Source organism: Ursus maritimus, unplaced genomic scaffold, assembly GCF_017311325.1.
Source record: "Ursus maritimus isolate PB19 unplaced genomic scaffold, ASM1731132v1 scaffold_18, whole genome shotgun sequence".
In the NCBI taxonomy this organism is placed as follows: domain Eukaryota; kingdom Metazoa; phylum Chordata; class Mammalia; order Carnivora; family Ursidae; genus Ursus; species Ursus maritimus.
This window is the reverse complement of record NW_024424230.1, coordinates 46,342,167-46,369,455: the sequence shown is the minus strand read 5'-3', so window position 1 is coordinate 46,369,455 and position 27,289 is coordinate 46,342,167. Positions and strand designations below refer to the sequence as shown.

Below are 27,289 nucleotides of genomic sequence, written 5' to 3'. Positions count from 1 at the left end.
GAGAGCTGTTGGGGAGAAGCCCGTGGCCCCGAGCCCTCGGACAGCTGGGATGATGAGCAGGGGGGCTACGTGGTTGGCGATGAACCAGAGCCCCCACGCTGCTCTCAGGGCCGAGGGGCGCCTCAGCCATCTCACTCTGGAGGAGACACTGAGCACAGCCCCGTGGGGGGCCTGAGCAGCAGGGCCCAGCCAAGGCCAGCGTGTGAGCCCACTGCTGTCAGCCAGGGGTCCCCCACTGGGACCAGACGCTCTTCGTGCCTCCGCACACTCAGATACATGCACACAGACACACACACAGAGCCACGCTCACAGACGTGCACACACGCGCGCACACACACACACACAGCATTTGTCATTTTCTCACGACTCAGAAACCGTCCACTGGCACAGGGTCACGTGAGGCGGGTGCGGGGTGGGGGAGCCCACGGGGCAGGGGGGGGGGCACCGAGTCCGCGCTCCCGTCTGCCCGCCCCGTCACAGCGCAGTTACGCCAGCTGGTGGCCGAGCTGGGCCTGAGTGAGAATTGCACCTTTCCAGGCGGACGGTGGCATTTCACTCACATACTCACCGCCCCGCCCCCACCGTGACTCGCATCCCTGAGGGGCACGGCTCTGTTCCTGTCCCCACGGCCGGCTGCTGCTCAGGGACCCGAGAGCCCGGCCAGGAGGCAGCTTCCACCCCTGCGGGCAGGCGAGCGCGCCCTAGAGGCCTTGCTGCGGCCTTGAGCCCAAATGCCCCCCGAGTGCTGACCGCAGGATCTTGGGGGGACCATGAGGCCCCTGGGGTGTCAGTGCTTCCCCACGGCCCCCACCACGAAGTGGGAGTTCCACGGCTCCGGCTGAACTCACCTGGACCGCTGTCCCTGGGGGGGCGGGTCACCCTGCCAGGTGGCTTCTCTCCCCCTCGGCTCCTCCCTTCCAGAGGTTTCCCACGTGCAGGACAGGGCACCCTCGAGCGTGGGCTGGCTGCCCGGCCTGCTAGCCTGGGTCTGGCACTGAGCCTGGGCACCACCCCCCACTCTGGGGAAGGGCGTGGTGACAAACGGCCTAGAGTGGGGACCCCCTGCCCCGCAGCCACGTCTGCACAGAGCCTGACACCAGCGTCTCCGCAGCCAGACGAAGGTGCTCGTGCCACCAGCCCTCAGCCCCGCGTCTACACCGGAGCCCAGGTGCAAAGGCTGCTGGGCCTCTCACAGCTCATCGAGGAACCCGGGCCATCGCGCAGGGAGCGGGGCCCCAGCTGGTGAACGCCGCGCTCATCACGACACCCCCAGGCGGGAAGGGGGGCTGCTTTCTCAGCCTTCCCTGCCGTCCCATTCTTGCCATCCCGCAGACCGCCCCAGGACACGCAGAACGTCGCTGGAGCATTCCAGCGCAGCCCAGCCCCGCAACAACACACACTCAGTTTCTCACGTTCTGGAGGCTGGAGGCCCAAGATGGAGGGGCTGGCAGGGCTGGCTTCCTCTGGGGTCTCTCCTGCTGCCCCTTCCTTCTTTTCTCTGCGCCCACGCATCCCCTGCGTCTCTTCGTGGGTGTGAATTGCCTCTTCTTATAAGGACAACAGACGGGACGAGATCGCTCCCAGGTGGGCCTCGTTGACCCTTCCCTACCTCTTTAAAGGCCCAGTCTCCAAACAGCATCACCTTCTGACCTCTGGGGGTCAGGGCTTCCACATAGGACTTTAGGGGGCACACGGTCCGGCCCATAGTGCTCAGAGTGGACACGACATGCCACCAAGCCCAGACCATTCACACGTCCACTCAGCTTCTACACACATCAGAAGCAAATCCAGCAGGCTCTTCTGGTTGGGATGCTTCCTGGCCTCTACCCAGCCCTGCTGCTAGCTCCCAGGTGGGGCTCCTGAGGCCCGAGATTGTTCTGTGTTCTTTCTACCGCAGCCCACGTCCAGCCCCTAATCTGCTCTCAGAAAGGGTTTGCTTTCCGGGCAGCACATATACTAAAAAGATGGGAGGGAAGGGAAGGGAAGGAAGGAAGGAGGGAGTTGCTTTCCTCTTCCCTACCAGGACACTCCTTTGCTTCCCAATCTTTGCAATGCAGTCGCTCTCCTCACTGGCTCATCTCCCAATTGCCGTTGTCACAAGCTGTCCAGGCTGTTCCACCCCCTGCCGTCAACCCGCGTAGCCTGCATTTCGTCCTTCCTGGCTAGCTGCACCTCTCCTTCACATTGGGGATCTCCTGCCCCATCGGAACCTCAGAGCTCCCCTCGTCCTTGGCTGCCACCTGTCCTGTCCCAGCAAAGGGCCTCCTGCTTCCAGACCTGTCACACCGTCCCCCCCTCCCTCTCCAGGCTTCCTCGGCATCTTAGCACACACCCCCGCCTCACAGCCACTGAACACAGACAAGCTCTCCAAGCACACTGAACATCGTACAGCGTCGGTTCCGCCGAAACCTCTGGCCACCCTGAGTTTGGGGAGTCCCTTTAATTCCCAGTCACATTTTGTGGGTAGGGATCTTCTGGAGCTATCTGCTCACTGAGGCCCCTGAGGTCTCCCTTCTGAGAGAGCTCATTTGCTCTGCAGGATTCCCAGAGCTCACATGCCACAGCACTTTGGTCTCCCCAGGTGATGTAAAAGGGGTGCCGACTTAACCATCCTGAAAGAGCACAAGCTTTTTTATTTTTGCAGAATAATTAAAATGACTCTCAGGAAATCTCTCCCCCAGTTCTAAATCAAAGCATGAGTCCCAGGGGCTGAGAACCGAATAGGAATCAGACACGAACGGAGAGGCGGAGAAGGAGGAGAATTAGGTATTTATTATCTAGACTTTCCCCAAACTGAAACAGTTCTCTCAATTCCAATTAAGACAAGATCTGGGCTTTGGTTGTTGCCACAAGAAGTTTCCAGAGCCCAGTTACTATTAAGGACATATTTTCTGCTGGAAAACTAAAGATCCTATGAGTGCTTGTCGAAGTACGGTGTCCTGATAGGACCAGATGCATCGAAATCACCTGGCATGCCTTTTAGAAATGAAAAAGCCTGGAAATTCTAGAATCTCTGAGCGTGAGATCCAGGAATCTGTATCAGCAACAAGTTCCCCAGTGGTGTTTCTACATTCAGAAGTTTGACAGTCATAGCTATTAGTGTGGGGGGTCGTGCCGAGTAACAGATGGAAGGCAAGGCTGATCCTGGCAGGGCTTCTCAGCCTCCAATCCGCATGTGAACTTGTTAAAAAGCAGGTGTGGAGTCGTTAGACCCAGGAGGGCACCCGAGATTCTAGGGAGCCAGTGTTGCTGGGCCACAAGTCACATTTTTAGTACTTTTAGTAGCAAGGATCTGGAAAGCGTGTTTCCCTTCCACTATCTGTGTGTGTGTGTGTGTGTGTGTGTGTGTGTGTGTGTGTGTGCCTGCACGTATTACAGTAGTTAACAGCATAGCACTTTCACGTGATTTAGCTTCCCTAGTGAAATATAATGAGGCTATTGTTTTAATAATGATTCTAAACCTTATTTAAACAAACCGCTGTCCTCTCAAGCAGTCACTGGGGTCGCAGCACACAAGAGTGATTCAAAGAAAGGCTCTGATGTCAGAGCTGCAAGTTGTCATAACAGGTGCTCTCTGCCCCTCACTAGCGAGTGAGCTGGGGCCGGCGAGAAAACCTTCCCGAGCTTCAAACCTTAGCTGTAAAGCGGGCTTGACTCCACCTTTCTCTCTCAGGAGGTGGTGAGGGGCACACCAGATAATGAATACAGCATGTGCAGATGGCCCCTGACACCCAGCTGCTCTCACGCATCACCTGGTAGCAGCAGGTGCTGGGAGAAAGCACGTGGGGGATGCCTCTTCTGGGTCCGGCATTGAGGCCAATTCTTAAGTGGGATAAGAAATCGGTCTCCTTACGTTCCATAAATGAGTGAAACCATATGATAATTGTCTTTCTCTGCTTGACTTATTTCATTTAGCATTATCTCCTCCAGTCCCGTCCATGCTGCTGCAAATGTTGTGAAATCGTTCTTTTTGATGGCTAAGTAATATTCCATTTATATATGGACCACATCTTCACTCATTTATGGAACATAAGAAATAGCAGGAAGATCAGTAGGAGAAGAAAGGGAAGAATGAAGGGGGGTAAACAGAAGGGAGAATGAACCATGAGAGACTGTGGACTCTGGGAAACAAACTGAGGGCTTCAGAGGGGAGGGGGGGTGGGGGGATGGGATAGGCCGGTGTTGGGTAGTAAGGAGGGCACGTATTGCATGGTGCACTGGGTGTTATACGCAATTAATGAATGATGGAACTTTACATCAAAAACTAGGGATGTACTGTATGGTGACTAACATAACATAATAAAAAATTATTATTAAAAAAAAAAAAGAAATCGGTCTCCTTAAGACATCCCTTCACCTCCATTTTGACCTGAAACACTATCATTGACTGAACCATCACCTATTCCGGTCACTTTGGACACCAAATGACTTCTGGCATTTTCAAGAAATGACATAGCTTCAGCTGCTATGATATGATATAGCTGCTATCACGAAAATATCACAGACTGGGCAGCTTAAACAAGTGTTTCTTTCTCTGTTCTGGAGGCTGGGAAGTCCAAGATCAACGACCTACAGATCTGGTGGATGGTGAGGACCCTGTTTTCTGGTTTGCAGAAACCTGTCCTTCCCTTCCCTTCCCTTTCCTTCCCTTCTCATTGTATCTTCACATGGCAGAGAGCAAAGAGAAGGGCAAATTCTCTTGCGATTTTTTGTTTTTGTTTTTTTGAAAGAGAGAGTGCACAGGTGAGGGGAAGGCGGCGAGGGGCAAAGGGAGAGGGAGAATCTCAAGCAGGCTCCACGCTCAGAGCTCAGCGCAGAGCCCGACACAGGGCTTGATCTCACAACCCTGAAATCATGACCTGAGCTGAAATCAAGAGTTGGACGTTTAACCGACAGAGTCGCCCAGGTGCCCCTCTTATGTTTATTCTTATAAGGGCACTAATCCCTTCATGGGGACTCCACCCTCATGACCCAATTACCCTCAAAGGTTCCCTCTCCAAATACCATTGCATTGGGGACTAGGGTTTCAATATATGAATTTTGGGGGGACACAATAATCCAGACCATAGCAAGCCTTAAAGAGAGAAAATGGGTAATTTCAGAAGGTTTGCTCCATGATGATCTGAGTGATGTCAGTGTTGTTGGAGCAATTGCATGACATCTGTCCTGACTTGCTCCCAGACTCCCTTCTGCCTCCATCCTGACTGGCTGCCCTTGCTATGGAGGTGACAGGTCCCCACAGAGAAACCCTTGCACGGAAGACATGTCTTCATCTGTCTCTTCCCTCTTCCCCAAGCCAGGACAGGGATAACTGTCTATCACAGCTCTGGGTCATGCTTGGCATGTGTTCCAAGTAGATGTTCCCCCCAAATGGCGGCAAAACTCAATGCACCCATTCTTTTGGCCAGGCACTGTGCTAGGTGCTGGGGCACAGTAGTGAGGAGTACTTACTACAGACAACTATCTTGCTGAAGCTCACAGGCTGTAGGGGAAGACAGACAGTCAAATGGCTGCATGACTTTGACAAGTCCTACGGTGGAGGGATTCATGATGCGCTAATGAGCATCCAGTTGAGAGCTTTGACCTGGTCAAGGAAATTAAGGAAGAAGAAGTGATGCTTGATCCGAGATTGGAAAAAGGATAGCAGTAAAATGAGCAAGGTGAGAAGGAAGAGATTTTCCAGGGGGAGAGCACATGCAAAGCCCCAACATCTGGAGGGACTGTGGTGTGTGGTTCTGGATGAGACCAGAGAGATAGATACGGTCAATGTATTAGTCAGGGTTCTTCAGAGTAACAGAACCAAGACCAAGGATGGGTGGATGGATGGATAGATATAGATAGATGATAGATAGATAGATAGATAGATAGATAGATAGATAGATAGATAGATGATAGATAGATAGAGATAAGCTTATATGACTAGGGAGGTTGAGAAGTCCCCAGCAGTCAGTAAGCTGGGCACCCACGAGAGCTGATCATGTGTTTCCAGTCCAAATCCAAAAACCTGAGAGCCAGGAGAGCCAAAGGTATAAACTCAAGTCTGAAAGCCACCAGGCTCAAGACCCAACAAGATAGGATCTTTCCATTTGAGTCTGAAGGCAGGAAAGACCAGTGTCCCGGCTCAGACAATCAGGCAGGAAGATTTCCCTCTTACTCAGCCTTTTTGTTTGATTCAGGTCTTCAGTTGATTGGATAAGACCCAGAAACATTAGAAAGGGCAACCTGCCTTAGTCTACCAATTCAAACGTGGATCTCATCCAGAAACACCCTCACAGACACACCTAGAATAATGTTTGGCCAAATGTCTGTGCACCTTATGGTCCTGTCAAGTTGACACATCAAATGAACCTTCACAATCAGACTATGAAGGGCCTGTTGACCATGAGGAATTTATCTTTATCCTCTGGACAATAGAACATCTTTAATGCATTGAAATAGGATGACGACATAAGCTGATTTGAGATTTGGAAACTGAATTCAGGTAGGCATCTCGGGAAGCTCAGCAGGAAATAAGCACAGGCGAGGGCAGACCGGTCAGGAGGCTTCTGCAGTGACCAGGACATGGGGTGTCAGCTTGGGGAGGGGGTGGTGATGGAGACGGAGAGAAGTGATAGACCCTAGAGATATTTAGCACTTGGTAATGGATATGGGAGGAGAGGAAGAAGGAGAGGTCGTGGCCAAACCCAAGTTTCTAGCCTGGACAGCTACAAGGAGGGCGGTGCCCACATTAAGGTAAGAAGCACCCGAGGAGGTCCAGGATTGGGAGGAAGAGAGTGACTTCAGGCTTCCATCTTGTGACAGAAGCCCTTTAGGAGGATGGAGTTTGCACTGAAATGTGGGACTGCGTTTCCTCTTGGATCCAGGTGTGGCCAAGTGTGTTGGCTTTCTGTGGCTCAGTAACAAAGTACCACAAACGAATGACTTGACATACACTTATTCTCTCATCGTTCTGGAGGCTGGAAGTCCAAAATGGAGGTGGTGGCTGGGTCATTGTCTCCAGAGTCTCTGAGAGAAAATCTGTTCCATAGTTCTCTCTCAGCTTCTGATGGCTGCTGGCAATTCTTGGTGTCCCTTGGTTTGTAGATGGATCACTCCAATCTCTGCCACTGTCTTCACAGAACATTCTCTCCTGTGTCTCAGTGTCTTCACGTGGTCGCCTTTCCTCCGTGTATGTCTGCATGCCCAACTTTCTAACATCTTGTAAGGGCACCTGTCATGTGATTAGGACCCACCCTAAGTCAGTGTGATCTCATCGTAACCAGATTACATGTACAAAGACTCTATTTCCAAATAAGGTCACATTCACAGGTACTTGTCCTTAGGATTTGAACCTCTCTTTTTGGGGGGCTGGGAGGCAACAATCCAAGCCATAATACCAAGTGACTGTTTTGGTTTGTTTGTCTGTTTTGCCAATGGAACATGAGTCATAGCGATATCATTTCCCAGGCCAAAGCTTTATAAAACTCAGGCGTGGTTTTTACACTCCCCTTTTCTCTCCTGAAGGAGCTCAGGACATGCCACCCCAATATGTGCCACTTTGGCATACTGGCTACTTTGAGCTGAAGGCACTAGAAAAACAGCGAATGCAGTGGGAGGCTTTCTCTGCACTCTCCCTACCTGCCTAAAGTCAGATCCTAGCTCGGTTGTCAGAGATTGTCCTCCGGGGAGTTCCATCAACAGGGAACATTGACTCTCACCGCCAGGAGAGGAGACGGGAAGCCAGCACCGCAGCCAGACCACCGCTGTCACACACTGTCCCCCCTCATCCTTCCTACAAACCATTTCCTCTTTCCTGGGTTGTCTTTACCTCCCCTCCCCTTCCCCTATAAGACAGTATATAAGCTCTCAATTCTCACCATCTTGGGGGGGCTATTCACTTTGTTTTTTCCTGTGATGCCCCGAGGCATGTAATAGTAAAACGAAAGCATTTGTATACTTTTCTCCTATTAATCTGCCTGCTGTCAGTTTATGTCAGAGACCCAGTTATTAAATCTCAGAGGGCGGAGGGAAAGCATTTCGTTCCTCCCCCACACGACCCGCTGGGTAAATGCAGGGGACTCCGCAGGGACAGCAGATGGAAGGAACGGGGACCTTTGATTCAACGTGTGGGAGAAACGAGAGGAGCTCGGGAACTCCACGCTGGGCTGGGGCATCGGAGAGGAGTAAGCTTTTACTATGCTAAGGCCCTGAAATTTGGGGGTTTGTCTGTCAATAGGGCTGACCTCACTTCTACAGAGATCTTGGCTTACAAAGGCCTGGAGACACTCAGAGGAGATGCCATGTAGACGGCGAGCTCCAAAGGCAGGTCGGGCTGGAGACGTATGTTTATAAGTGATGTGTGCATATGGGGCTACGTGAATGCGAGGCATGACCACGGGAGCAAGCCTAGAGGGAGGAGGGAGGCCCCAGGCCCTGGCCTGGTGGGACGATCATGTTTGATACCTGGAGAGACTAGAATGAGTCTGCAAAGAAGACAAAGAGGGAGGGAGCAACACTCCGGGGTGTGTAGGCTCACGGGGCACGAAGGAGCAGGAGACCCAGGCCCTGAGAGGCCCCGTGTGACCAGACTTGCAAAGTATCAACCGGATTGAAAGACGGGAAGGTCGCTGAGGAGGAGCACTGTTTTAGAAGGTGCCTGAGGTCAGGCTGGAGGGCTGAGGAGTGAGAAGAAGTCGAGAAGATGGCATCAGCAAGCAGAGAAAATTCTTGACGAGTTGAGTTGTGGGAGGAAGGAGCTAGGGCGAGAACCAAAACCTTCCAGCCCACACTCAGCCTGGACGCAGAGAAGTGAAAGCACCCGACTGCCCAGTTAGCTGAGGTCGTCAGTCCACGGGCTCCATCAGGGTTTCTGGACTCATTTGGGACCGTCTTCCCAAGCAAGCGGTGCGTCGCTCCCCTGCCGTCCCCACCGATCCGGGGCTGAGGCATGGTGCTTGTGACCCAGTCCTAGAGGCCCGCATTGAGAGACTCACCTCGAACCAAACTTCCAATTCTTGATCGACGCGCTCTGAACACCGAGCTCCCCGACGGCCGGCCTGCCCACAGCAAGACGCGGTGGCTCGTCCTATCCGTGGCCGTGGTGGTGGTCTCTGGGGAGCCAGCTCCTGACAACGGGATGAAGGAAAAAGTCAAGTTCAGCGTTTTTCATTTCTGTTTTGTTGTTGCCAAGGAAGACTTGAGGGTGTTTAAAGCCGGTGGAAAGAGAGGGGTCAAATAACCGAAAGAGAGATGTGGTCAGGTTCCTGCGGCGGCAGGAGGAGCTAGAATTAAAACAAGCGGAGAAGGAGGGACTCCTGCTAAGCTGGAGAGGAGGCGCCCTCAGTGGTAAAAAGGGCAGAGAGGTGCCAGTGCGAGCTGCTTTACGTGGATGAGACAGGGAGGTGAAGTTCTCATCTGGCAGCTTCTATTTTCCCTTTCAGTAAGAGCTGAGGCCCAGCTACCCGGGAGAGGGGAGAGCAAACAGGGGGAAAGGGGTTTGGAGAGGGTGAAAGATCCAGGAAGGTGACAGCCTGAGAAAGGACCAGTTCCTTGAGTACAGAGAGCCATTTGAGATTGGTGCTTATGGGCGTCTGGAGAATGTAATGCGCCCTGTTCCATGACCGCTGAACGGGGACTTCTGGGTGCCTGCGTGTTCCCGCTCACCTGGATATGGAAGTGCTAATAGACATGAAAGTCATTTTATTGCCACATTCCATTTATTCCAAGTCTCCTGCCACCTCAAGCCAACCACTGTGGAAAGCCATCATGGATAAGGATAAAGATATTGACGGTAACATTTACTGCTTATCACGTGCTGGGTACTGTGCTAAGTACCATGTGTGCATACATGCATATATGTGGTATGTGTACCCAGACGTATGTACATAAACATACGGTGAATACACACGCTTATATCATTTACATACATATAGGTACCTTTCCCCCATTTAATTATTTCAACAAACCTAGGACGGGATTATTGTCCATTTTATTTTTCCAAAGATTTTATTTATTTATTTGAGAGAGAGAGTGAGTGAGAGAGAGTGTGAGAACAAGCAGGAGGAACAGAGGGAGAGAGAGAAGCAGGCTCCCCACTGAGCAGGGAGCCTGACGTGGGACTCGATCCTAGGACCCTGGGATCACGCCCTGAGCCAAAGGCAGGTTCTTAACAACTGAGCCACCCAGGCGCCCCTACTGTCCACTTTAAAGACAGGAGGACAGGGGTTCAGGGGGTTCCTCCCCTCCTGCCCAGGCCCATAACCCCAGGCTCTGCAGATCTCCACGCAGATGCGGGAGTCTTGCCTGACCAAGAGACCTGGAAAGACCGTGGAGGAAAAGCCAGGTGGGGGATTCTTGATAATGAAGAATCTGCTTCATCACAGGATAAAAATAATTTCCATGCCTAGGGCAGGGTGGAATTTTCTGCCTGGTGCCCCCTCTGTGGGCAAAGTTGATCAAAGGCAACCTGAGAGCCCCCGGGGGGAATCACACACTGTAACAAGCTGACCGTCCTCCCCCTTCCCTGCCACTTCCCCTTCTCTGTCCCCACTTCCCCTGCCCCCTTGGGTGCCCTAAGTCTCTCAAGGCAGCCTCCCCACCTCAAGTGCCACCACTGCCCCAGCCACTGGCCCCCAGGTGCTGTCCCTCACTTGCCAAAGGGCCAGAGTGGTGCTAAGTTCTCCAAAAAGGGAGAGAGAAAGACCCCCTCCCTCTCAGCTTGACCTTTGATCCCACTGCTCATGGCCCCCAGGGTCTTCTGGAAAATACTTCCTTTGACTTATGTCCAGAGCAGCCTTCCCATCTCAGGCTTAAAAAACATGAGTCCCTGAGGCAGGTGTGTGTGTGTGTGTGTGTGTGTGTGTGCACGCATGTGTGTGTGTGTGCGCACGCGTGTGAGTGCGCGCACAAGCTCGGTGACGGTGGGGTAGTGGTGGGTGGAAACTTAGCAATATCCTGCATTTCCTTCATCACCCTTTTACCTCATCCACCTGTGGACAGGGCTGCCTGCCGAGTACAGGCCCCACCAGATAGCTCTGGCCCCATAGGACCTGTCTGACTGCAACTTACCTCAAGCCAGGGCCTCTGCTGTAAAAGCAACACTGAACTTGTTGAGCTTTGGGCCTAAAACTGGCTGGGGCACCTTGGGTCCACTCCAGGAATATAGACTTTGTGCCCTGGGGGTTGGTGAGACAAAGCTGAGGCCCACAGTGCCCTCACCGCACCACGGCTTCCCCATCCCACTGCAGCGGGAGCAGGCGGTAGCTCGGGGTGCGGGGGGAGCCTGGCTGGACTCACAAGGCAGAAAGGAAAACGCAGGGTGGGGTGTCCTCGTGGCCCCTGTTCAGGAGCTGGGTCAGGAGGAGTGATTTGTTCTGTTTTGTGGGGAGATTTTATGAGACAGGGACACGCATACCCCCAGGTCACGGTCATGCAGCCCAGCTCTTGCAGGGGGTCCTAGGAGGGGGGATGGGTATTAAAGAAAGGGCAGATCCCTGGTGGGTTGCTTTTCAGAGGTCTAAAACCAAAACTTTTGGTGTTGATGGGTGCCTGGCTGGCTCAGTCGGAAGACTGTCACTCTTGATCTTGGGGTCGGGAGTTTGAGCCCCATGTTGGGTATAGAGATTACTTAAATGAATAAATAATAAAAACTTAAAAAAAAAGAATGTGTATATCTCTGGTGGGCTGCTTTTCAGAGGTCTAAAGACAGAACTTTTGGTTTTGCGAATAAAGAGCTGAGAGACACAAAACAACCGATTTATGACTCCCCTTCCATGAGTACTTAACATGGTGAATTCATACACACGGAAAGTAGAGTCGAGGTTCCTAGGGGCTGGGGGAAAAGAAGGAATTAGGAGTTACTGTCTAATGGGTACTGAATTTCCATCTGGGGTGATGAGAAGTTCCAGAAATGGTGGTGATAATTGTACAAGCCTGTGATTGCACTTATTGCCCCTGAAATGGTCAAAATAGTACATTTTATGTTAGATGTATTTTACCACAATTTTTAAAGATACAAAAATAAAGAAACGGCTGAGGAGGCAAGAGGCATTGTGTGGGAGAACAGGCCCAGGGCAAGGTGGGGTCCAGACCGGGCAGGAGAATATTCCAGAAGGGGACCCCAGCGAGCAGTGTGCTTGGTGCCGATATTTCCGAGTTCTTCAGACGGCTATTCATAGCTCAGTCCCCCTGTGTTCGTTCCAAGTGATATGGAATATAGGACTTAGTTGTTCCCCAGCTGGCGTAGACAGCTGAGGCCAGCCCAGAGCCAGCCGATCCCTCCCTGCCCCGAGGGCCTCTGGGTTGTTGCTGGGTGACTGCAGGACACACACGGTCCCCCGCCTTCTCCTTCCTGGCTGTGGTCACCAAAGAGATAGTGCCGTCCCTCACTAATGCCAGGGGAACCAGAAAACATGAACTCTGCCGGCCCCAAGGAGCTCAGGGCAAGGGCTCTTTCAAAATGTCCCTCTGCTCTGCTTCTCTCACCTTTTCCTTCTCCGCTGTACCCCTTGTCACCTATATTGACCCCAATATCACCACAAATCAAACCACCCCCCAGCTAGATAAACTGACAGACGTTCGGGTCGGCTGGACAGTTCCGTTCACCTAAGCCAAACTGAGCTGATCTCCGCCGGGCTCGTGAGGTGTGCAGAGTGGGCTAAGGGCAGGCTGGTCTGGGATGGCCTTGGCAGGGAGGACTTGGCTCTGCTCCAGTGGTCTCTTATCTTCCAGCAGGCAAGTCTGGACTGGTTCTCCTGGTGGAAGCTGTCGAAGAAAACACACCCTGGACAGAGTTAAACAGGCAAGGAAAACTACTCAGGACTATTGCAGGAGAGGTCTAGACCATTGTAACGGGACAGACTGCACTCCACTCCGGATCCAGCAGAGAGCTGGGGACATATAGCCAGTGGGCAGGGTGAGGGAGGCAGTGGATGGAAAACTACCAAGAGGAACTCTGGGTTAGGTATGGGGGCGGGGGAGGGATGCTTGCTAAACTGGCTGGGCAGGAATCTTGCTGAACTGAGCTCAGCAGCCAAGGAAAAGGCCTGGTAGAGAAGAGGGCTCCGAGAACAGTCGGAGAGAGCAAGTGGAAGAGTACAAGGCTTTTTAGGGCCTGAGCTCAAAACGGCTAGTGTCACTTCTACTGCCTTTATAAGCCAAATAAGTCACAAGATTGGCTCAGAGGTTAGCAGTGGTGAAATGGCTCCATCGCGTTGCAAATGGCAGGGGCACGAGCAACAGTGAACACCGGGGCCATCTTTGCAACGGATTCCCTACTCTTTTCATGGGAAGACCCTCTTCATGCACCAAGACCTTTGGGCGGAACGTATAGCTCCCAAGGCTTCCTATATTCTGACTTAGCTGGGAAGCTGGCTGAGCATGGAGGGCTTACCCACACTGGAGGGGACAGACTGGAAGGTACCAGAATTGGAACCAAGACAACCTAGGGGCTTATGTACTAACGACGTTCTCAAGACCAAGAAGGCCAAGAGAACACAATGGGAACCTCGTGAACACCATGCGTGTAAATTGGAGACTCAGTCTTAGGGAAAAGTAAACTCTGGTTGTCAGAAGACAAGTGGAGCTTCACACGGGGACTAGAACGAGTTTTTATAGACAATTGTAATACTAATAATGGCCACCACTCCTTGGGCATCTGGCTTGTGCTAGGCATTGTGCTAAATGCTATACATTTAATTGTGCTTTCTTTTTAAAGCAGCCCTGGTATTATACCCTCCGTTTTTATTGCTATGGGAATTAAGACTCAGAGCCCAAGACCACAGAGTTGGCAAGCGTAGAGGATTTAAAAGTCCATTGAGGCCGACACACAGAGCACCTTCTGTGGGCAGGCTCTGTGTGAGGCACCGAGGAAACAGTGATAAACGGACACAGACCTGTCTTCAAGGAGCTTACGGCGTAGGGGCAGGGCAGACAGCAGAGAGGTCATTTTTATGCTGTGAGGCAACTGTGTGTATAAAGAGATCAGAGGAGAGGCATCCGTTCAGGTATGTCTCGGGCCCCAGTGCTCCCACCTGCCTTTCCCACTGCACCGTACGGGCTCCTTGGAGGCTGCTTATGTTAGGGTTGCCTTTGGCAGCTAGTAACAACAGAGGAGGACTTAATTATTTTCTCCCACTTAAAACAGTTGGAGGTGGGCAGCCCATGGCTGCCACGGTGGCTCCACTGTCTTGTCAGAAACCCAGGCTCCTTCCAGCTTCTGCTCCACTGTCCTTGGAACACAGCTTCCAACTTGAAGGTTGTTTCAGGGCCCCAGAGATATGCTAGAACTCCAGCTATCATGTCCTCAATCCAAGAAAGAAGCTGGAAGAAGGCAGGAGGTCTACCTAGCTGAGCTCTTTGAAGGAACTGTCCCCAAGTGTCACCCACCAAGCTCTGCTCATGTCTCCTTGGCCTGAGCCCAGTCAAATAAGCTGCATGGGCTACACAGGAGGTCTGGGGATGGGGGTACGCATCTGTTAGCTGTATACACAGCTTCTCCAGTAAAACTGATCGCTATTATGGCTATTAGGAAGTGTCATAGGTGGAACTGTGACCCCCCACATAAAGGTATGTTGGAGTCCTCACCCCCAGTACCTCAGAATGTGACCTTATTTAGAGACAGGGTCTCTACAGAGGTAACCAAGTTACAGTGAGGTCGTTAGAGTAGGTTCTAAACCAGCACGTCTGGGGTCTTTATAAAAAGAGGGAATTTGGACACAAAGACATACGTAGAGAGGAGACCACGTGAAGAGACACGGGGACAAGAGGCCTGGAACAGACTGCTCCCTCTCAGCCCTCAGAAGGAACCGACCCGACCTCTGCCGTCCAGGCTCCAGCACTGTGAGGCAATACGTTTCTGTTGTTTAGGAAGCTCAGTCTGTGGTACTTTGTTACCGCGGGCCTAGCAAACACGCTAAGCAAGAAGAAGAGATGTGCATTGGGTCAGCAATGCCTGGAGCTGGGCCTCCGAGCCCAGTGCGCCACTGGGGCTGGCAGACCACAGTGAGCTTGAGCAGGGGTGACAGACGGGGATGGGGATGTGGGGGCCGCAGAGGTGGGAACAGCACAGGCTGACAGCTTTCCTGGCCCCTCCGCCCGGCAGGTCTGGTCCCCTCACCCGCGGTGAGGCTACAAACAGGCCTCTACTGGGCCTCCACCGAGGCTGTGGCTGGGAACCTTGAGATGGCAGCTCCCCGTGATGGTCTCTATTCTCTGCCTCCTGAGCCATGTCCTCACGTCACGTGTGAATGGATCCGTTATGTCGGAGTGCGGACTCCTCCAACGGCCATGTTTGTTTTTCCCTTTTGCTCAGGACAGAGTGCTTGACTTAGAGGGGACATGATATGCAGCTGACAGAAACACCAACAGAAAGCACACGTTTGACTCAGTTGTACCGTCAAGACCCCATGAGAGCAGTTGCTGGGAGCTGAAAGCTTCAAGTGCTGCCCCTGACCTGCTAGTGGTGACCACTCCTCCTCTCCCCTGTCCAGCTTCACCACCCGCAGGAGACCCGGCCACTTTACTCCCCAAAGCAGAGCCAACGCCAGCATGTCTTGCAGTAACAGACCTGACCAAAGGCCTGAGGATCGAATGGGGCATCACGGAAAAAGAAATGGAGACCGGAGCCCCCGGGGCTCTGGAAGAGTGCTGACCACGCCCCCTCCTGCTGCCTCCCTCCTGAGCTCCTTCACCTGCCTCCAGGGGCTGGGGGTCCCTTGTTCTTACCCCCACCCCCCAGTTTTTCCATGGCCCTTATTCAGGACTCCCACCCCATGCAGAGATGTGGCTGCGATGGAAAGCAGCCTTGGAGAGAAGTGTAGGAACCACTTAAAACCTGAGTCTACACAAAAGCCTGCGTATTGCATGACCCCCATTCATATGACATGTCTGGAGCAGACGTAGAAAGTGAATTGCTTGGTCGGCAGGGAGCAGGGGAGGGAGGAAGGACCAGAGTTCAGGGTTTCTTTTTGGGGTGATGAAAATGTTCTCAAATTAGATAGTGGTGATGGTTCCAGAATCCCATGAACATACTAAAACCCACTGAATTGTACACTCTAAACGGATACATTTTAGGGCATGTGAATTATCTCTCGGTAAAGCTGCATTTTTTAAACACAGCTCTCTCTGCGGGTCTCCTTGTAGGCTCAGGGCCTCGGTGAGAACAAGGAATGGATATAGTGACCCTTGAACAACGTGAGTTTGAACTGATCAGGCCCACTTATACATGGATTTTTTTCAAAAAATATACCTCAAATACTATCAGTGCATTTTCCCTTCTTTCTGATCTTAATAGCATTTTCTTTTCTCTAGCTTAAATGGTTATAAGAATACAGTATATAATATATAGAACATAAAAATACATGTAATCAACCGTTGATGTTATCGGTAAGGCTTCCAGTCAACAGTACGCTATTAGTAATTAAGTTTTTGGGAAGTCAGAAGTTCTCTGTGGATTTTCGACTGGGGGGGTGGTCAGCACCCCTCCCCCCTGCATTGTACCAGGTCAACTGCATTCACTTTCCGCCTACGATCACAGAAAGTCACGCGGAGCTTCTCCTGCCGGAACAGGGGAGATTCTGCCTGGGGGACAACCCAGAGCTTCCCCCTTCGAGGCAGGATCTGCCAGGGCCTCACCTACACGAAGAGCCAGGCCCACCTTCAGCAGTGCAGGAGCTGAATGCTGGAGCGCACAGACACACCTGCGACCAAAACTAGCCCCCCCGTCCCCCCGGGGCATTCAGTGTGTGTGAAGAATGAAGGAGCGAGGAGAAAATGAAGGAATGGTTGACATCACTTTCCAGGGCACAGACAGAGCCTGGACAGGCCCTGGGATTCTGCCTCTGACTTGGCGCCCTCGTGCCCCAGCTCCCCAGAACTTGCAGGGGCCCCGCAGACCGGGGCCTGGATTAAGTCCCCGCCCGTCCAAGGCCCCGCTGCCCTCCCTGAGGCTCACTCAGGAGGACGTGTGAAGACAAATGGGCACAAAGGCCTGGCCTTGCCAGCCCCGCGGGCCGTTTCACACCGCAGGGAGGAAAGAAATGACTCAACTGTTCCTTTTGGCTCAGGCAGTTGTTGCAATGGGATTCCACTCTCAGCTGCCAAGGGCGGGGTGCTGAGGGGGTGAAGGGGGCGCGGTTCCTTCAGACCCCTCCCCAGCAGATCCTGGATGGAACCCACAAAGCTTATACACCACTGTTTGTTTTACTAAGGGCAGGCCGCTGCTGGTCAGGCCGCCGAAAATCTGCTCCCTGCAGGAGCAAAGAATCCCTCGTTTCACCGGGAGCTCGGGGTGTCTGCTGCCTCTGAAAGGTTCCAGAACAGAGGCAGCCTTGTGCAGGCTCCGGAATGGGCTCGGCCTTCCTGGTGGTTTGCCGCCTGGTTCGGAGGACCCAGGAGCTGCCCTGCAGGTGGCCGGCTCGGGGCCTGGGCGGACGCTGGTGGTGAGCAGCACCCACCCCGTGGGAGGGCCGCCAGCACGGGGCTTGGCTACTCCGGTTTGCTCAGAACCCAGCGATCTGGGGAGGGGGCTGAGGTGGGTGGGCAATGCCCGTGGACAACCCATAGCATGGGGGGGGGGCAGGGAGACGGGCAGTGAGAACATTCTGGAGTCTGGGCTGAGGCGCAGGGAGCTTGGGGAGGTTTCCTGTCCTGCCAGAGTCTCAGAGGCCTCACCTAGAGGTCGGCCCTTCAGAGTGTAAACAGTTGATGATATAACGTATTGGGAGCACCTGCACCCCGCATGGAGGCTCAGGGGCCCTCAGAGGCCCAAGTTCTCCCACTGCCACACTCCAATCACAGCCGGGCTGACCCAGCTCCCTCCCCGGCCTCTCACGGGCTTCGGCTTTGCCACTCAGGCTGTGCCCCTGTGCAGTCAGACTTCCCTGGCTCCGACTCTGCTACCTCTGCTCCCTCGGGTCGGGTCCCCTGTCCCCTGGCACGGGGAGGGCCCACAGGCAGGGCTGCGAGCTCAGGTGGCCCCTTCAAGTCTTTACACCCCCTCCAACTGGCCTGGGGACTCAAGGGAGTTACTCACCCTCTCGGTGTCTTGCCTTCTCCTCTGCAAAACCAGGCCCCCGCCAATTCCTCCACCGGAGGCTCCTGGTGAGGCGACAGCGAGAGGCCGCAGGACAGAAGCGCTGTGAGCAGCCCTGCACCGCCGGAGTAGGCCTCAGCCGGCCGCACGCTCAGCCCCCACTGCGAGCTCCAGTGGGCGTGAGATACCGCACTTTTGGAAGAACAATTTCTTACTTTTCAGGAGAGGCTCGGTCAAGTCTGTGTTTCCCTTCTCAGCTTTATTTTCTTAAAAGCCCTTAACTCTCCGAAATTCTCTTATTCTCTCCTTGTCGTCTGTTTCCATCACTACGAGAAAGCCAGCTTCAGGAAGGCCGAACAGCCCGACACGCAGTGGACTCTCCATATGTTTTGAATGAACGGAATGCACGAAGGAGGTACTTTAACCCAGAGAACAGATCCGCCCTGTGACGGGGCTCCGGGCAAGCCTGGCACCGTCGGCCGGGGCCCTGCTCCCTGGCTAGAGGTCCACTGGAGCAGGGACTCCCTCTCCCGGAGCAACAGTCTATCCTGGGGAGGGGCTCGGAGCACTCAGATCGGAGGCACCTGAGAGCACCAGCACTCTAGGACCTCTGCTCTATTATCTGTTATCGTGTGACACTCCTTCCTAAAACCTAGTGGCTTAAAACAATTCTGTATCTCATAATTTTGTGGTCGGGAATTCGCAGGTGCGGCCGGGCTGGGTGATTCTTCTGCTCCACGTGGCATCCACTGAGGTCACTTGATGGCCGTCAGCTGGCAGATGGGCTGGTCCAGGGGGTCCAGGACAGCTTCCCTCACAGTCTGGTGGCCTGGTGGGTGTCTAGAAGGGGGTGCTCAGCAGGGGCTGTGTACCGGAGCGCCTGCACCTGGTCTCTGCAGCGCAGAAGCCTCAGGGTGGCCAGACTTCCGCCTGTCAGCCCAGGGCTCCCAGAGGCTGTTCTGGAAGACTAAGGCAGATCCTGCAAGGCTGCTTTTGACTTGGCCTTGGAAGTCATGTAGCATCATTCCCACGGTGTCCTCGTGGAAGCAAGTCACAGAGCTAGCCCACGTTCAAGAGAAAGGGCCAGCAACCACACAGGGGAGTGAATACCCTCGGGGTGGGGTGCGGGCATCTCGGGAACAAGCCAGCACAGCCTCCCTCTGGGTGGGGCAGAGGGAGAGAAGTTGAAGCCAGGCCAGGGCCAAGAGCAGCTCAAGGGCCTCCCTCCGTGGACCGGCCTTCCCAGGAACAAGGATCAAAGGACCACGGACTCCCAAACGGTCCCAACCCCTTGAACTTCCAAATGATTCCATATTCTAGTTCAGTACTTTACCGAAGCCAACCGTTCCGGAAAGATACCATGTTCTAAGCGTTCCTAACCACCTACTGCACTCGTACGTGCTTACGTTTCCTACCAGATCTGTAACTGCTCCCCCTTGGGTGGGCTGCAGACCAAGTGCACTGGCACCCTGGCCCCTTCAACCTTCAAAGCCCGCAGCCACCCAAACGTGCCCGTCCCCGAGAAGCCGAGCCTGAGCATTGAACAGTGGCTCCTCGTTCTGGAAACGTTAAGAGCTGTAGTTCAGGTGGGAGCAGCACCATTCCCAAAGGGCTGCTGGTCGCTCCAACCCACGCAGGGCGGCTCTCAGGCACAACCCGAGGGAGAAGGCTGGTGGGATGGACGGGGACACTGGGAAGGCAGCTGGGACGCGGGCCACAGTCCCCACCTTTTGGCAAAGACGTGGCCTCTGGGGAGAAAGCCACAAGTGACCTCACAGATGTCAGGCATCCACATGGAAGCACGTAAGTGCAAAACCGACAACTCCCTGTAAAATGTGAGGGGCTTCATTTCTCCTCTGCAACAGAACTCTCCCAGGTGAAGGTGGACAGGCTTCATCAGAGACACCTGGGTTCGAGCTCTTGCTGGGTGACCCTGGAAAAGTTACTCAACCTCTCTGAATCTCCTTGGTAAAACGGGAGAATGTTGCCTGCCCCACCATTGGTGAAACTAAATGACGTGACACGTAGAATGTGCTTAGCACACGGTGGCATTTGATAAGCATTCAATAACTTAGTGTCTTAGAATTGTTATGGGGTCGGTAACCCCAGCAGCTGCTGCCCACGCCCATCTCCTCCGCCACCTTCCTGGCCCAGTGTAGGCGAACCACTCCAGATGAGCACTGACCGACAGAAATGTCATGTGAGCCAAATCTATAGACTGCGATTTTCTAGCAGGCCCATTAAAGAAGGTATGAAGAAATGAGAAATTCATTTTGATAACGTGTCTTATTTAATCTAACATAACACATTCTCTCAATCCATAAGCAGCATAAAAATCACGACGAAATATTTTACATTCTTTTTTATACTCGATCTTTGAAATCAGCGTATACTTACACTTATTTACAGCACATCTGAACGTGGATGCATACCAAATTTCGGGGTTCAGTGGTCACACGTGGCTACATTGAGTGACCCTACTGGACAGCACAGGTCCAGCAAAAGAGGCTGGGTCGCCCTCCCTGTTCAGAGCTAAGTAGCCTGGATGTTGGTAGAAGTCTGGGTCTGTGTTTAGGATGCAAGAACCCTCCCCTCCGGCCCCACTCCCAAGGATAACAACTGTTTCTGCAATACTCTCCAGCGAGTTTGAAGAGAAGAGAAAGAAAGGCAAATTACCACAAAAACAAACAGTTTATTTGCTTTCCATCCGCAGCAAATTAGTAACAATACACAACCAGAGAACCTTGCCTCTCTTGATGAAAAGTATATTGTTTATTTGTATAAATGAAAAACCAAGCACCTTGGCTTTGACGTGGGGCCAGCAAGGAGGTTCCTCAAAAAGTTAAAAATAGAAATCTCATAGGCTCCAGTAATCCCACCGTTGGGTATTTACCCAGGGAAAATGAAAACACTAACTTGAAAAGGCGTACGCACCCTATGTTTATTGCAGTGTTATTTACAACAGCCAAGATATGGAAGCAACCCCAGTGTCCACTGATAGACTTATGGGTAGAGCAAATGTGGTGTGTGTGTGTGTGTGTGTGTAGTGGAATATTCAACAGCCCTAAGAAAGGGAAGAGATCATATCATGTGAGACAACATGGACAGACCTAGAGTATATTATGCTACATGAAATAAGTCACTCAGAACAAGACAAATACCATGACTCCACTTATCAAGAGAATCTAAAAAAAACATGAACAAACAAAAAGCAGAAGCAACGCTATAGATACAGAGAACAAACTGATGATTGCCACAGGGGTTGGGGGTACAGAGTTGGGCAGAACAGGGGAAGGGGGAGGGGGATACAGGCTGCCAGTTATGGAATGAGTAAGGCCCGGGAATAAAAAGTGCAGCATAATATAGTCAATAATATAATAGCGATGTATGGGGACAGAGGGGACACTCGTGGTGAGCATAGCATAACGTATAAACTTGTCAAATCAGTAAGTTGCACACCTGAAATCGATATAACACGTGCATGGAAAGCATTCCCTTTATTTGTACAAATGAATTTGCACAAACTCTACTCGAATTGAACAATTACAATAAAAAAATAAAAACTAGAAACAATGGGAATCTGGAATGCCATTTAAAAAAATCAAACATACGAAAACAAAAAAATCCTCAGTAGAGATTCTTTTCAGAGAGGTCTCCTCAGGGTGCTTGGGTGGCTTAGTGGGTTAAGCGTCTGCCTTCCGCTCACGTCATGATCTCAGGGTCCTGGGATCGAGCACCACGTCGGGCTCCCAGCTCAGCAGGAAGCCTGCTTCTCCCTCTGCCTCTGCTGCTTCTCCCTGCTCGTGCTCTCTCTCTCAAATAAATAAATAAAATCTTCAAAAAACCCCCACAAAAACCAGGTCTCCTGGAAACCAGAGATGCGCCCATTAACTGTGCATGATTCTTTCCAGACTTCGGAATCTCTGTTTGCCTGAATGGCACTTGGAAAGACAGGCTTATGATGACATTTGGTCAGATGGCGCTTTCTACAAAAGGAGAAGAACTCAGTTGTACAGAGAAAGTTTTGTGGGAGCAAAAGAGCAAGGGCAATTCTAAACTCAGTGTTCTACTTGATCCTCAGCCTCTCTAGACTGTAACACCCCAGAGGAAGAACAAAAAGCAAACTGAAACAGTTTCTGTGTCAAGGTCACTCTGAACATCTTTTTTTTTTTTTTTAAGATTTTTTATTTATTTATTTGACAGAGAGAGACAGCCAGCAAGAGAGGGAACACAGCAGGGGAGTGGGAGAGGAAGAAGCAGGCTCCCAGCGGAGGAGACTGATGTGGGGCTCGATCCCAGAGCTCTGGGATCACGCCCTGAGCCGAAGGCAGACGCTGAACGACTGAGCCACCCAGGCGCCCCTCACTCTGAATATCTTTACCTTAAATGACATGCGGAGACCAGGAAAAGACAAGGGAATGGATTTAAGGTACCCAAGTTCCAAATATATGAATGAATCCCCTCCCATTTGTTTCATTTTCTGTTTATTTTTTCAACAAGCTGGAGAGAACGTGCAGAAAGAATGGCCCCTGACTGAGCTAACCTTATCCTTCCCAGAGCCAAGAATGGACAGGCTTATTTCCTGAATGCTAAAGATGGTTCTCCATTGACGACGCACATGTCCAACACCGCGAGCCTGGCTTCCTGCCTGGGGAAGACTCGCCGTGACTTCACTACCTTCTACGTCTCCACATGACCACAACCAACACCGGAAGAATAGGTATTCAGAACCTGTCATGAGCAGAAATATCAGGGGTTAGACACTGTTCTCTTAAACCTTCACTGTGGGTTCAGAATCAAATTACCATTTCATCCATATTCATTCCTTTTGATTCCGCAGAGGCAAGGTTTAGAGTGTTAATCCGATTTTTAATCTGGCCTGAAAAATACACTTCAGTGTTCAATGATTTGAAACCTCCGCTGAGCCATCAGGGAATTAAACGGATTAAAAGCTTAAGGAATATGAATGTAAAGGTGTGTGCCTGTGTGTATACATATGTTCTGTGTTTGTTTCACTGGGAGCATATCCATCAGGAATTATAAACCCTATTCCCTCGGGTGATCACTGAGGAGCAAGTGAACACAACAGTGGGCAAAGAAAGTGTGTACAGAATTCAACACACCATAGCACACAGTCACAAAACCCTTCAGCGCTCACTCAGGAGTAACGGTGTCCTTGCTGGTGTCTTACTTAGCTCGGAACTCCTGTTCGACCCTCCTCTCTGCCCTGTCCCCCAGTGGAAGCCCTCCTGGGGAATTCTGTCTGTGCTCGTAAGCGGGTGAGGGTGGGCTCCAGGCGAGCCCATGAGAGCAAGGGAAGGATGTCCCCCGAAGAGTCTCCAAAGACGCAAAAACACAGTATAAAACAAAAAGTGCCATGAAATACCTTGAGCCCACCACCAAGTAGTCAGAGCAGTGTTTGGTGACAGGTGTTTAATAAGGAGGCCTGCGCATCAAGCCAGGGGAGCGGAGCCATCCCCGTACGGAGGGCCTCCCGTATCTGGGTCTGCACCACTGGGCACGGTGCGGTCAGCGGGACTTGGGTGAGCCTCTCGAAGCAGGAAAACACAACACAGTCCGTTCTCTGCAGCAGCCCGGGGACCCCCAGAGAGTTCTCCTTGATGCCGTGAGATGTGGTGGCCTCACCCTCCCTGCTTTCTTCCCTCCAACACACTCGACGGGGAGTTCCGACGCCCAGGGGCTGTGTACTCCAGCTGGCAGCCTGTGAGTTGACTCTTCTGCCCTTAGGAGCCCTTCTGCTCTGAGAAAACCAGCAAGGCCTCTCCAAGCCCACCGAGCAGGAGGCTGCAAGAAACAGCACCAGCAACAGGTCAGCTTTCCAGTCCCTTCCATCCCTCCGTGGACGCACCGAGCTGCCCGGCACCCACCTGCAGCATGGCAAGGGATCCCTCATTCTGTGGCAGAGACTCTCTCGTCCCCCGCTCCCCCGCCCCAGCCTGCCCTGCTGCCAGGTCAGGCCCCGTAACTGCCCAGTCGTCCCAAGAAACGTCAGCGGTGAGCCAGGAGGGGAGTGGGCTGCAAGGTGGGGTTGGATCCTTTCCCCTGGGAAGAAGGTGGTGTGTCTCGCTCCTCCTGACCCAGTGGAGGTGACTGTGCCCCAGCCAGTGTTCTGCCCCAGACACAGAGGGGAGCGGGCGTCCCACGCAGCAGCCCCCGCCGGGGGCTTTTTGCTGACGCGGGTGGATGACAGGACACCACGCAGGGATTCATAATCTTATCGTTATCGAGGTGACAGTCTCCGAACCCTGTTACTTCACAGAGGCTAACAGAACATTTAGAGATGAAAACACTAAAGGCGAATCATGAATTTCCCAGCAGAGCAGAAAGAAATACGGTCGTCGATTTGAAAATGAAAAGGAAGTGGGAAGCCTGCAGACGGGGAGAGCGAGTGGAGTATTTTAACGGGCCTCAGAGTGAGGACATCCAAAGGTCTGTACGTTTTCTGTTTTCAACTTCTCCGCGGACAGTCGGCTGTCTGAATCCCCAGAGTCTTCCCCCAAAGCACTCTGGCCACTGGGCGGCGCCACCACGGCGGGATCATGACGGGAGGCCCCTGGTGACGGACTGCCCTTGGCCACAGGCGCCAACAGCCGTTCAGTTCTACGTGCGCTCCCGCCCCCCACGTACCCCGACGCCACACACGCACATTGAGGCGATGGCGTCTTTACGATTCTGACGTACACCCGGGGTACCGACTCTCTGAAACACACGGAGGCTGTGCACGCTACACTGCCAGGGACAAGTGTCACCTATGTGAGTGACTCCGACGTGAAGGTAACTTGTACCGTTTGCCCCGTTTGGCACAGGGATGAACTAAGTGCGAGACTATGAAAGCAATAAACGGAGCTCAAACCGCGGCTCAGGCATTGAGTAGCCACGTGACCCTGTGCGTGCTTTTCAGCTTGTGTCCGGGCTGCGCCACGGGAGGTGGTCACCTCCAGCAGTCCCCGTGAGGCTGCAGCCATCGAGCCCCGCACTTGGCTGCAACGGCCGAGCGACAACATACTAACGTACTGACCGGCTGACTGGCCTCCCAGAGCGGCAGTGCCTTCCTCACCGGCCCTCGGAGCTGGCTCCCCGACTCTGCGCAAGATTCGTGTGGGGCCACGCCCCCCTGCTGAGCCGCTCTGGCCACGGGGTTCACGCCGGCGTCCACGGGTGTCTGACTCACGGAAGACCCTGGGCATACGGTTTCTCCCTCCCGGGGAGGTCCCTCCGCAGACGGACCCAACAGCCGCTTCTTACCACCTCACCTGTGAGTCCAGGTTCTGCTTTCTGGAGCAACAGAGAACAAATCTACTCCCTTACTCCCGTCCACCCTAGAGAGCTGGGAGATCCCCAAACCACCGTCCTCTCCTCTCCCTGTGCCGAAAGGCCTCTGGGGGAGAGCAGAGGTGCTCGCCAAGCAGCCAGTCACTGGGGGGAGGCCGGGGAGGCTGTCCCACCACCCAGGGTAACAGCTGGGAGGGAAAGGTGAGGGGCGAGAGGGGCATGTATGCCTCACACCTGAAGCTCAAAGCTGGAATGTACTTTCTTCTTTGTACAGAAATATAAATAGTGACAAGGAGCCGATAAATTCTCTTTAACGCACATTTAACTCCTAATAACGTAACTGAAGTTAGTGTCTACGTTATAAGCAAAACAAATGTCTGAGGACCTTCCTAGATCTATAATCATCGTTTACAGGATTGTTTCTGTGAGAAACTGGGGTCCAAGTTCCAAAAGACCCTATCTGGAAACATGAGCCATTGGTGCTGGTCCCTGGTCTAGTTCCGGGGCGCAGGAGGGCCCCTTCGCCTCTTCTCTTTGGATGAGGAAGTAACTGTGAAGGGGCAGCCATTGTTCTGGTACAGAGGCTCAGCCCTGATGACCAAGCTATTTCTTCTACGCAGATCTACTGCTCCTTTCAACATCCCTTAAGGAGAACACACACACACACACACACACACACACACACACACACACACGTCTTCTTAAACCCCCGGGGCAAGTGCAGAGTCACGGTGACGTGGCGCAAAGGCTGCATGAGCCTTTGGGCTGGGGAGGGGCTTATTTCTGCCATGTAACTGGGGGTTCAGTCATTTCTACAGCTTCCAGTAATCCTCCTTAGTCACCCGGGAGAAGAATAGGCTACGGGCTGGCTCGTTGCCCCTTCTCCCCCCACAGCCTTAGAACAATGCCCAAGTGTAATAACCTTGCATTTCATCCGTTGGGCTTAGCTATTTCATGAAACACTAAAGCAGCTTAGTGAAGGCTCAGAAAGGAAACAAACCTTGGTTCAGTTTACTGGTAAGAGAGCCAGGAAGGTGAGCTTTGATGTTGTTTTCTAAACAGCAGGAGAAGCTGACACAGGGTGCAGGAATCTTAATAGCATTACAACTATTTAAGTCAGAGCCTCACTGAACTGTTTGCAAATCTTGTAATCCCCATCATTCCTGAAGTGAACACACTTCATGCAACTAAACATACACACCAGATTGGAGAGCACACCCAGCCAGAAATATTCACCACTAGCCTCTGTTCGGGGTGGGGGGGCGGTATTTTCAGCACCCCTCCAGTCTTTCTGTGTCCTCCCATCTGAAGAAGCCCCAACTCAATTTTACATTCATTACTGTGCTTATTCAAGCACCTACTGATCCCATGAGATGGGGGGCAGACACTGTACCGTTTTCCGGCTGGAGGCCCAGCACTTCATGCAGCACCCAATAAATATTTTCTCAAAGAATGACGATGCATTCTTATCCTTCTTCCCCTTCTCCCATCTATAATTCCAAACGATTTTGGCTTTTTCTCTTCTCCTCACCAAAAGATACCTGCCTAAAGTACCATTCCCTTGGAGCCTTGCTGAGGGACAGTTCACAATCTGATAAATTACTATGTGTTGAGAGCAAAGGAGTGATAGTTATTTAGAAGGCCCTTCTTAGCATTTTAGAGTTTTTAACTCAAATGGAAAACTGATACATTTCAGTCACTGCGATCTAGCTGCACTCTAGGGTGTGTTGGGGGGGAGTTTTCTTCACCCCAAATTCACTCTTTCTATAAAGAGGCTTGGGCAGTCTCTGTGCAGTGTCCTAAAATTAAAGGCATAAGACACCATTACTCAAAGATGGTATGAGACCACTTCCTAAAGACTGCTGGTGGTAGTGAGGTTTGTGCTAAGATCGAGCATGTTGGTAACACATGATCAATGGCGGGCTCCATGAATGACTGGCAAAGGCGAAAAGTGATCACAGAATCCTCAGAACAGACAGGTTGTGT

At 52.5% G+C, this 27,289-nt stretch overlaps 1 protein-coding gene across 10 annotated transcripts in view; it reads right to left on the bottom strand.

Annotated features, from left to right (window-relative positions):
- Positions 1-21,479: 21,479 nt before the first annotated feature.
- The window catches only part of TMEM241 (transmembrane protein 241), a 107,298-nt gene continuing 101,488 nt past the window's right edge, over positions 21,480-27,289 (bottom strand). For 8 of the 10 annotated variants that reach the window (XM_040632651.1, XM_040632653.1, XM_040632654.1 and 5 more), the window contains one exon: positions 23,429-23,815. In XM_040632651.1, the coding sequence (XP_040488585.1) occupies positions 23,755-23,815 (61 nt within the window). In that variant the 3' untranslated portion in view covers positions 23,429-23,754. Of the gene's footprint in view, positions 21,997-23,393; positions 23,816-27,289 lie in introns of those variants that run through there. The other 2 variants (XM_040632650.1, XM_040632649.1) reach the window with 2 other exon arrangements.